The sequence below is a fragment of the Paraphaeosphaeria sporulosa genome (assembly GCF_001642045.1).
Source record: "Paraphaeosphaeria sporulosa strain AP3s5-JAC2a unplaced genomic scaffold CC84scaffold_6, whole genome shotgun sequence".
Classification (NCBI taxonomy): Eukaryota; Fungi; Ascomycota; class Dothideomycetes; order Pleosporales; family Didymosphaeriaceae; genus Paraphaeosphaeria; species Paraphaeosphaeria sporulosa.
Genome location: NW_017253365.1, coordinates 2,241,874 through 2,252,203, shown reverse-complemented (window position 1 = coordinate 2,252,203; position 10,330 = coordinate 2,241,874). Strand labels below are relative to the sequence as shown.

At 54.0% G+C, this 10,330-nt stretch overlaps 4 protein-coding genes and 1 non-coding gene across 5 annotated transcripts; 1 reads left to right on the top strand and 4 right to left on the bottom strand.

Moving 5' to 3' along the window:
- Nucleotides 1-207: 207 nt before the first annotated feature.
- CC84DRAFT_1148358 (NUC173-domain-containing protein) lies at nucleotides 208-4,136 on the top strand (the record flags this gene model as incomplete). Its single annotated transcript, XM_018176632.1, has 3 exons — nucleotides 208-296; nucleotides 348-2,252; nucleotides 2,304-4,136. Exons 1-3 carry the CDS (start codon nucleotides 234-236, stop codon nucleotides 4,134-4,136), a joined length of 3,801 nt encoding a protein of 1,266 aa, XP_018035516.1. The 5' UTR covers nucleotides 208-233.
- A 680-nt stretch (nucleotides 4,137-4,816) lies between these two features.
- Nucleotides 4,817-4,904, bottom strand: CC84DRAFT_t54. The gene has a single exon. It is a non-coding gene; the product is annotated as a tRNA-Cys (tRNA).
- Nucleotides 4,905-5,118: 214 nt separating this feature from the next.
- On the bottom strand, nucleotides 5,119-6,408 carry CC84DRAFT_1165476 (uncharacterized protein). The gene has a single exon (XM_018178724.1). It carries the CDS (start codon nucleotides 6,278-6,280, stop codon nucleotides 5,282-5,284), a length of 999 nt encoding a protein of 332 aa, XP_018035515.1. The 5' UTR covers nucleotides 6,281-6,408; the 3' UTR covers nucleotides 5,119-5,281.
- A 463-nt stretch (nucleotides 6,409-6,871) lies between these two features.
- On the bottom strand, nucleotides 6,872-8,301 carry CC84DRAFT_1165474 (oxidoreductase-like protein). Its single transcript, XM_018178723.1, has 2 exons — nucleotides 7,841-8,301; nucleotides 6,872-7,784 (listed from the first exon to the last, which is right to left on the bottom strand). Exons 1-2 carry the CDS (start codon nucleotides 7,914-7,916, stop codon nucleotides 6,922-6,924), a joined length of 939 nt encoding a protein of 312 aa, XP_018035514.1. The 5' UTR covers nucleotides 7,917-8,301; the 3' UTR covers nucleotides 6,872-6,921.
- Nucleotides 8,302-8,329: 28 nt separating this feature from the next.
- CC84DRAFT_828673 (uncharacterized protein) lies at nucleotides 8,330-8,964 on the bottom strand. Its single transcript, XM_018187553.1, has one exon. The coding sequence runs from the start codon at nucleotides 8,931-8,933 to the stop codon at nucleotides 8,547-8,549; it is 387 nt and encodes a 128-aa protein (XP_018035513.1). The 5' UTR covers nucleotides 8,934-8,964; the 3' UTR covers nucleotides 8,330-8,546.
- Between the last annotated feature and the right edge of the window lie 1,366 nt (nucleotides 8,965-10,330).

Below are 10,330 nucleotides of genomic sequence, written 5' to 3'. Positions count from 1 at the left end.
GGATTTCATGCCGAACGAAGTGGACAGAAACAACAAGTTTCCTTTTCTTTTGGGTCTTCTTGGATGCCCAGGCGGAGAGTGCAGCAACAGCTGGCTGGCGCCAAGGATGGCCTGACGCTTATCGATTATTGCGGGACCGAGGCGGTAAAAGCGGGCAAAATTGTTCAAATGCAGTGTGCCTCGCGAAAAAGTTCGCGCAGCCGACCGCAGCAACACTCAGCAAGCTGCACGCCATGTCACTTGAAGAGAGACTGGTCAAGGTGCGGGACTCCCCCAAGGGCTCCACTCAGTATCAGGTACGAACTTGTCCTTGAAGTGCAAGCCATGTCGCTCATTTTTTCCTCCAGAATGCGTTGGTCCTCACAGCCATCGAGGACACGCTCAAGCAGCAGAACTCGGAGCCCACCCCGACCGCATACTTCGCCGCGCTCCTTGCGCTCCTCGTCCGCCAGGTTTCCAGCGACGGCATAGCGAACAAAGAAACTGCGACATCCGTCATCTACCTACTCGACCTCGTGACGCCTCACGTTCCAGCACCGCTACTGCGATCCAAGTTCGCAGGAATTCTTCCGAGCCTTGCACCGGCTCTTACGCACCCAGACGCCGAGGCTCCGCTCCTCAGGTCTGCCATAGGATGTCTTGAGTCGCTGCTCATCGCCCAAGATGCGCGAGCGTGGGAGCTGCCAGCGTCGCAGGCTGGACCGCGAGCTGCTGTCGGTGGGCTGCTGCAGATCGCCGTGGATCCCAGGCCGAAAGTGAGGAAGCGGGCCCAGGATGCGCTTGCCAAAGTGCTGAACAATGCGCCACCAAGCCCGTCGCTGGACCACCCTGCTGCCGACATGTGCGCAGAGACGGCGCTCAAGATGCTGAAGGACATCGCCCACGCAGCGGGTCGGTCGGCGAATCAGAAGAAGCGACAGGCCGTCGAGCAGAGCAAAGAGCCCGATCTCATGCATGCGCTGCAATTGATCAAGACCATCGCAAACACGTCCGGTGGTTGGCCGAGCAGGAAGATCGATGTCTTGTGCGAGCTGCTTCTCAATATCTCGCGCTCCAGCAGCGAGTATCTTACCATGGCCGCGTTCGAAATCTTTGAGTTGATCTTCGCGGGAATGACTGACGAAGTCTCTTCCGCAAAGCTTCCCCGCCTTCTTGAAGTCATCGCCGATCTCCAGCCCTCCAAGACCGACACGCAATTGCTGCCCCCATGGATCGCCGTCATCTCACGAGGTTACGAGGTTTCGGCTGCGATTGAACCTGAAGACACCTTCGCCAAGCTCCCCGAGCTATTCAACATGGTTGCTTCCTTCCTCGAGTCGCCGTCCCACAACATCCGCATTTCCGCTTCCGAGTGTTTGATTTCTTTCTTTGCCAACATTATACCCGACAGCGTTATTTTGGAGCCTTCAATCTACGACGAGAAGATTTTGGAGAAGTTGGCGCAGGCGGCGCAGAATCTGTTGAGCGTAAAGTATCAGGCTGCCTGGATGGAGGTGTTCAACATGCTCGGCGCCATGTTCGATGCCCTTCGCTGGCGCTCGGATCCCATCCTGAAGCCTGTGCTGAGGACTGTCGGGGAACTGCGAAGCAACGATTCCTTCGCGGGAAAGAAAGAGGCAGATAATGTTATTTCGAAGGCGATCGGTGCTATGGGTCCGGAAGTGGTCCTGGAGGTCCTCCCGCTGAACCTGCCGAGACCACCACCGGGCCAACAGGGCAGGGTTTGGATGCTGCCTCTTCTCCGCGATTCGGTGCACAACACGAAACTTGCGCATTTCAGGCAGGAGATGGTTCCCCTCAGCGAGCAAATGTTTCAAAGGGTCATAGATCACGGAAATCAAGAGAAGACTATGGAGATCAAGGTTTTCGAAACTGTTGTCCAGCAAATTTGGTCGATCTTGCCCGGTTACTGCGACCTGCCACTGGATCTTGTTGAAGCTTTTGACCAAGGCCTTGCGGAGATGTTGGCAAATCTGCTGTACAGCCAAGCAGATTTGCGAACGGACGTCTGTAGAGCTTTGCAGAACCTTGTCGACGGCAACAAGGCCATCGTAGAGCTCGAGGGCGAAGAGGACCTTGTTACCCAGGCGCGGATATCCAAAGCACAGGCTCAGAAGAACCTGGAGCACCTGGCTAGCTTTGCGAGTAACATGCTCGCCGTGCTGTTCAATGTATACAGCCAGACACTGCCGCAATATCGGGGTACCATTCTCAGGACGATTAATGCGTATTTGAGCATCATCCCGGCGAAAGTGAGTCCAATCCTAACACTCAATGCTGCTTCGGTCGCTAACAAATCACAGGAGCTCATGGAGACCTTCGAGCGAGTAGCCACCAGTCTTGAAGCAGCTGTGCCAGCAGAGGGGTCGCAAACGCAGGCGGATAAGCAGAAGCAGGGCAAGAAGCAGGACAAGATGCCGCCGATGAGCCATACGCTCATGGATCTCATAATCACCATCGCGCCATACCTGCCCCGGGATAGCTATCCCGCCCTGTTCAAGATGGCTTCCATCATGATCAACAGAAAGGAAGATCCTCAACTGCAGAAGAAGGCTTACAAGATGATCCCAAGGCTTGGAGAATCAGAGACCGGTAAAGCTGCACTGCAAGATCGCACCGGCGAGCTTCAGCAACTGCTCCTGCAAGGTGCGGAGCAAGCTTCCGGCCCTGCGCGCAGGGACCGATTACTCGCTCTTCACCAGATCCTGGAGTACCTTCCCCAGACTGATCTGCACTTCATCCCATCCGTTCTTTCCGAAGTCGTCATCGCAACCAAGGAAGTCAACGAAAAGGCCAGAGAAGCGGCCTACGAGCTGCTTGTGGCAATGGGTGAAAAGATGGCATTGGGTGGAACGGTCCTACAGAACAAGGTTCCTAACATGCCCGCGGATGCGCCATCAGTAGAGGCTTCATTGGATGAGTACTTCACAATGGTCTCTGCTGGTCTCGCAGCATCAACCCCACACATGATCTCCGCCTCAATCACCGCTGTTACCCGCATCCTGTTCGAGTTCCACGCCCGGGTATCAAAGGAAGCGATACAGAATCTTGTCGAGATTATGGACATGTTTTTGCAAAACCCCAACCGCGAGATCGTCCAGAGTGTACTTGGCTTCGTAAAGGTCGAAGTCATCTCGTTGCCAGAGTCAATTGTTAAGCCCCGTCTCAATACCCTACTTACCAATCTCTTGGTTTGGAGCCACGAACACAAGGCGCATTTCAAGGCAAAGGTGAAGCACATCGTTGAACGTATGATTCGCAAGTTCGGCATCGAAGAAGTTGAGCGTGCCTGCCCGGAGGCAGACCGTAAACTCATCACCAATATCCGAAAGACGCGCGAGCATCGCAAAAAGAAGAAGCTACAAGCCGCTGAGGACGGCGAGGAGGTTGAAGAGAAACCAAAGGGAAGATTCGAGAGCGAGTATGACCAAGCGGTGTATGGCAGCGAGAGTGAAGAAGAAGACGGCGACTCAGAAGACGAATTCATCAAGAAGCAAAGCACTCAGCGCCAAGGCAAGGCTAAGCGCGGCGAGACGTACATCGTCGAAGACGAAGACGAGCCGCTGGATCTGCTCTCCAAACGCGCACTCGGAAACATCTCCTCGACCAAGCCCCTGCGGAAGAAGGAGGCACCACAGAAGAAAACCAAGGCGCGCACGAACGAAGATGGCAAGCTCATCCTTGGCGACTCGGATTCCGACGACGACACAGGCACACGCAAAAAGGGAGGCAAACGTCAAGCCGCCGACGACGAAGGCGACGTCCTCATGGATGTCGACGAAGGCGTTTCGCTTGAGGCTGGCATCAACGCTTACGTAGATGCTATCCGGGGCCGCGATTCCGCGCAACGCGGCCAGAAGGGCAAGCTCAAGTTCAGCAACAAGCAGAGTAACGGCGGTGATGACATGGATGTCGACAGCGACGACGAGAAAGAGGACAGGCGCGCGAAGTCTGGAAGCGGCATGGGTCGAGGTCGGGGCAGCGCACAGAATCAGAGGAGAGGGCTAGGTGTAGAGAAGGCGAGGGGCGGTGGACAGGGCGGCGGCAGAGTCGATAAGGGGAACAGGAGTCCGAAAATGAGGGGCTGGGGAGGGCAGAGGGCACGAGGTGGTGGGCGCGGGCGGGGGAGGAATTAGTATAGAGGAAGGACGTGGCATGGAAGAAGGCGTTTCGATATTCATGAAATAAGATACCATTTTCACTGCAAAGACGTTATTCACCAATCTATGCATCACTTCGAACCACAAAGTCATGACTTTGAAATGGCGTCATCGACGTCGCACCCTCAGCCGATTCGCAACCACTACTCCCACTCACTATCAGCAAATTGCCGAATCTATAACACCTCACTCAGCTGAACCTAGTCATGTCACCACAACCCGCTACCGCCCCCCTCCTGACACGCTACCGCCCCCCTCCTGACACGCTACCGCCACCCAATCCTTCTCATCGCCTACGCTTGCATCACCGGTGCCGCGTTCCTGCGCGTGGCGCGCCAGCCGTACAGCTAGAGCATGAAGTGGGAACAGTATGAGACGATTTTCAAGTTCACGGCGTTGGGCGCGGTGCTGGGGGGTATTGGGATGGGAGGGCTGGGGAGTAGGAATGAGACGATGGGATGATGAGCTGTGAGAGTGATGGGAGTCGATTTGTCAAGATGCCACCACTGCTACTTGGGCCTACGAAACTACTTCATACTCAGGATTAATAAGTGCAGCGGGGGAGTACAAGGTGACGATGGCAAAAAAGGCAAAAGGAACAAAAGGATCAGGACGGAAAATGTGGAAGGAGAAGCCGTTGAAATCGGCAAAAGGAAAGCGGCGAACCAGAATTGAACTGGTGACCTTCAGGAACCACGAGTTTGGTGACTGCAGCCCGCTGCTCTACCACTGAGCTACCGCCGCTGAGTAATGAAGTTGGGAAAATTTGGAAAATTGTCGTATATATACGCAATACAGCATTGAACCAGGCAGGGTGATCAGATAGCATTGATTCATGTGTAGAGGGTGAGAGACCTGCAGCTTGCTCTGTGCGTGGCAGCAATGATGGTTTCGGCGAGGGGAAGTTCTTGCCACGTTGCCACATAATTTGGTCTCGCTTCGACAATATTAGTGGACCTGCCTATACATTTTCGGATATACGATTCTCAACGAACAACCCTAAGAGATCAACCCTAGATGGACACTATTCAAGGGTGATTTCTGTGGCATCAATCTATCAAAGAACCCAATGAAACTTAGTCCGGCGTCGTGCATGCCAGCCAGCCCATCTACCCATGCCCTCAAGCATCCAGATCAATGGCCACAACCCTCCCTCCCTCGGTGAACGTTCCATCTGCCTGCTGCCCACCCATCGCACTCACATACAGCACGCCCCTGTCGCGATACGTCCGTCCCAGCGCCGCCGCAGTGGGCCCCAAAACCGTCGCATTCCCCCCACCCAGTGTAGCCGCCTCCCCATCCCCACTAATCCTTACCACATCGTTCGCCGCATCCCGCGTCAGAAACACGGTCCCGTCATCCGTGACAGCGAGGTCGTCAATGACGCTGCCCAGCCCGCTCGCCAGCGTGGTAACGCGCCCCTGGGGACGACCCGTGTTCCCATCAATCGGCACGCTATACATTTTGGAGAGCTGCAGGTTCGAGAAGTAGAGCGTTGGCGTGTCTCTGGACGACGGGACGGCGTTCGGGCGCAGGATCTTGAGCCCGTTTGCGCCGAGGGGTAGCGGCGAGGAGACGTTGTTCGCCGTCGTGGCATCCTCGAGGACGACTTCGTGTTTGCCCGTCTTGATGTCCACTCTGCGGATGTTGCCGGCCCAGCTGTCGGCGAAGAGGAGGGCTTTGCTGTTTAGTGCTGCGATTCCGTTGATCTGTGCGTCGGGGAGATGCACAAGTTTGTGTACCTTGATGCTGGATTTGGTGGTCCCGCTGCGTAGGTCGACAGACCAGATGTTTGCGTCGCCGGTGCCGTTGGCCGTCGTGAAGCTGAAGTTGCCGGCTGCGACGGCGAAAACATCGGTTTCGTACTCGGTTATGCCGAAGATGGAGTTGGAGGGGGCAAAGGTGTGGAGCAGGGTGTCTTGAGTGGTGTTGGAGAAGGGGTCGAGGATGTGCAGCTGGGCTGGGACCTGACCCAAGATGCCGACAAGAAGGGATCCATTGCGAGTCGAGGCAACATTTTCAACCCAGGTAGGGTTTGGAAATTGGTGGATTGTCCTGACAGTGGCGGCCAGGGACATGCCAGAGACGGTGGCGACCGTAAACAGGCCCGAGGAGCGCATAATGGGAGGATTATTTTGGTCACAACGAGAAGGTCTTCCAGTGCGTCTCGGGATATGCGTTTCGATTCGTAGTGTTGGTCTCCATTTTCTTTATAGCTTTTAGTTCTGTGCCCACACATCTATCAAGATCCTAATTCCGTAAATTCTGCTTACGAGGTCCTTACAATCCTGGTTACATGACCTGCCCCCACTGCACACTCAGCGATCCAATAAGGCAATTAATACTAGCGGGAACGATCCTCCGGGCTCACTTTGAATGAACTAAGGCTTTAAGAGCGGAGTTATGCACAAAATGTAATGTTGTTTTCGAAAAGGCAGTGCTCTTGGATGACGGCTTGGACGAACAGCCTATTAGTCTAACTGAACTCGGCAATATCTGCTAGCGCTGAGTCCAGTCGCACTTAGAAGTTAAGATTCAAACTTCGCTGAAGGTGGCGATACGGCGTTATGCTTCGAGTCAAGCACGGAGTGCGGAAATGCGATATATGGTTGAAAAGGTGGTTTTCCAAGCGCAGTCTGCCAAGATGAGTGAAAGCACACGATCTCAAGCCATTGGTCAGTTAGCGGAACGAAAACACGGTATAGCGAACATGCAGCGCGGCAAGATTGCTATAAGGTACGATTTACCATGAGCCAGTATCTCAATAACCATGTTTCCCAAACTCCTCTTCCGTCCATTCCCAAAGTTTCCGAGCTAGACCCAGGTCTTGACTGTAGCTCGAGCCCTTGGTCACTATACCCACCGGCCTGTAGAACTCGCCGTTCTGGATCGTCGACCTGTCCGCCGTCGCCAGATGCGTCTGGGCCAGCGCTCCACCTGTTACGTCTTTAAAATGTCCAGGTAATATCGGCACAAGCTGCTTGTAGAACCAGAACATGCCCTTCATTATAGGTCCGGACACAAAGGCGTTGTACAAGTCCGTGATGATAACTCCAGGATGAACCGACACAGACGTGATCTGAGGGTAACGTGCGCTAAGTTCACGCGTGAACAAAATATTTGCGAGCTTCGATTGCCCGTAACGCCGCCAGGTGTACTCTTTCTCCAAGGCCGCCTGGTTAAAGATAATGCCGCCACTCGGTGCGGCGAACATACCCATGCTTGATACATTTATGATTCTCACGTCGGCGCCCGGCTGCTCAGCGGTCTGAAGTAGCACCGGCATGAGCAGTTTGGTGAACAGCGCATGCCCCACGTGGTTTGTGCCAAACTGGATCTCGTAACCTTCCTTGGTGAAGCTGAAAGGCGTCATCATGATACCCGCGTTGTTCACCAGAATGTCAAGCCGTTGCTCGCGCGCCTTAAACGTAGAGGCTGCCTCCGCGATGGAGGAGAACGAGGTGAGGTCGAGCGGAAGGTATTCAATCACAGCAGAAGGAGCTTCGCGTTGTATATCGGCGATAGCGGATTCGGCTTTGGAGGCAGTGCGCGCAGCCAGGTATATGCGCGCCGGTGAATGCGCAGCGAGGTAGGCGATCGTCTGCTTTCCTAGGCCGGCATTACCTATATCGCAAATCAGTTTCGATTCGACATGCGCGCACGAAAGGAGAACTACACACCTCCTGTAACGAGGACGACTTTGCCCGCTAGACTTGGTATATCTGTCGCGGGGTTGAACTGCGCACTTGGAGCCATTGTTGCTTCGACCAAGTATGGGAGGACCAGGTGGGGACCAACAGGAACTGCAATAGAAGCGATGTCTAGATGAGAGACCAAAGGCTGTGCAGCAGCGACGTGGGCGTTGACATTGTTCTACCTCGACTTGGAACGGCTAGGGCTTGCGCAGTAGCTCGTGTCGTGACGACAGCCGAGGCATCTAGCAGCAGTCGGGACGAACATTGCACCGTAGTCCGTTGCAACTTTGCGTGCGGTCCTACCACACATACTCGTCGTAAAGTCGTGATGCGATGCGCGACGTGCGAGACATGAAGTAAGACACGTGCAAAGGAAAGACCAACTAGTTGTGACGCACGCAAGCTAGCGCTTACACGCGATCTGGCAGCGGGAGGGGCGCTTGGTGGGACCGATCTCACGCACCACGTTGCTCAGAACACTCTGACCTCGCTCCAGTCGACCGTCCGTAAATCCAATCAAGGACACACGCAGCTTCAAAGTCGCTGCTGCCCGGTCAATGACCACATGTGCAGCTACAAGGCCAACAATTTAGTTTTCCGCGGGATACATTACCATGGCCAACAGCAGAGCTGGCGTGTAGTGTTTCGTATTTCTGCGCGTTTACAAATGCTAAGCACCATGCAGCATATACTATTCTGTCTTTGCGAACGCAAAGATACGATAGCAGACTGCACTCCTCACTACCTGCGTTATCGAAGCTATCGGACGTTCCTTGGCACGTAGATGCCGCATGATGGAGTCGCCATATCGACAGCTTCCAGGTATTGGCAATGAAGCCCAACTCCACGGCAGACAACCGTTGATCATCTTTCGCTGGGTTTGGACTATACAAGGGAACAGTACTTTGAACTGTGCCCACCCAGAATCTGACGTAGACGGACAACAGGACGGAAGCTTGATCGCGGCATGAACGAAAAGGAACACATATTTGAGAACGAGGAGAAGGATCCCAAAGGCATGGTCAAATGATTTGAACTGTATCCCTGCTGCCGGGTATTGACTGCGCCGACAACACATGCGGAAGCAATCATCCACAGATGTCGATGCCCTATTGCACCACAGATAAAGAGAGTTGTGCAGATGTGTAATACTTATCGATGGAATGAGCTAAAATCCACAAGGCCACGTGAGTGTTGATTGAGCGCAACGACAGATGTCACCAAGCCCGTCCAGGTTCCCCCTGCGTATACTGTGGATGTCCCGGATGTCCAGTGTACCCTGATCTACATCGACAATTCACCGAGCCGGGGCATTTCACTCGGCACAAAATATGTAAGGGAAGATGCACAATGAAATCCAGACTCGACAAGGTCCAATTCAATGTGCCTCCTATCTATGGACGAGGCTGGAGATTACCCTGAGGCAGATCGACTCGATGTGGTTCGTTCGATCAAATTACCGTGTGGCGAGTGACGAGATTACTGAGTCGTGGTTCGCTCGATCAAATTCCCTCTTCCTGAATATCACCGCAAGCCTGTGTCCGCAATATCGACGGGGCTTATTCCGCTAATATTAACAGGGTCATGATCTTCCATTGAGCTCTGAAACAAACGATTTGCGTCGAGCATGCGAACACGAACCACGCGAATACGGGTGCGCAACTGACCATAATGGAACGGCCCGAAGCCTCACCGCACTGTTTCCGATCTCGCAGTTGCATGGGGGAGCAAGACCCAGAACGAGACGGCGCCGGCTGCTCATGTGGAGAGAGAATGCGCACCAGCACCGTAGCTCTCAACCATTTTCCACCTGTAGGAGCGGACCCAACTTTGCTCAACCAGGTCCCTGGAGTCCGGAGCTGAGTGAGGTGAAGTTTGCATGGGGTATACCTTTTAGTTAGGAACAGTACATTAGCGTGAGCTGGGATAGGTCGCCGTCATGATTACATGATGCAAGGGCGAACGTCCTTGGGTTTCAAGAAGCCCTCGGCTGGACCACCTTTTTCCGGTATTCGGTAGACGGTACTCAGAGTGAGGCTTATCATTATCAGCAGGTCGCACGAGATGCCATTGGGCGTTGAGCTATCGAAAACGTTGCGCAACGTGCGCCGCCACTCCATCGACGATCTAAACATAAATCCCTAGAACTTCTAGAATCGCCAGTCGAGTCTATATGCATCCTTCAATATTGTTGAGTCGATACAATATCCGACGCTAACATTTGTACGCGAACCCGAGCGCACACCCATGTCACTCCTTCGTGATGCCCCTTGCATGGTATTTCCAAAATCAGCGACCTGCATGACATCTGCAGGTGCTCTGTTTGAGATTGGGGAAAAGGCGACCTGGTATCATTACACGGTCTATCGTTGACAATGGGATGGACTGACTCTCACGGGTAAAGGGAGGCGGTGAATGTCAGCGATCAGCTTGTCAGACAAGCAGGGGCAAGAAGGAACCGAGATGGTAGCATCT

Coding starts and splice junctions, on each gene's coding strand:
- CC84DRAFT_1165476 (XM_018178724.1), bottom strand. CDS start 6,280: ATGCGCTCCTCGGGCCTGTTTACGGTCGCCACCGTCTCTGGCATGTCC.
- CC84DRAFT_1165474 (XM_018178723.1), bottom strand. CDS start 7,916: ATGGCTCCAAGTGCGCAGTTCAACCCCGCGACAGATATACCAAGTCTA. Junction 7,785..7,840: donor AGTCGTCCTCGTTACAGGAG/GTGTGTAGTTCT, acceptor TTTGCGATATAG/GTAATGCCGGCCTAGGAAAG.
- CC84DRAFT_828673 (XM_018187553.1), bottom strand. CDS start 8,933: ATGTGTTGTCGGCGCAGTCAATACCCGGCAGCAGGGATACAGTTCAAA.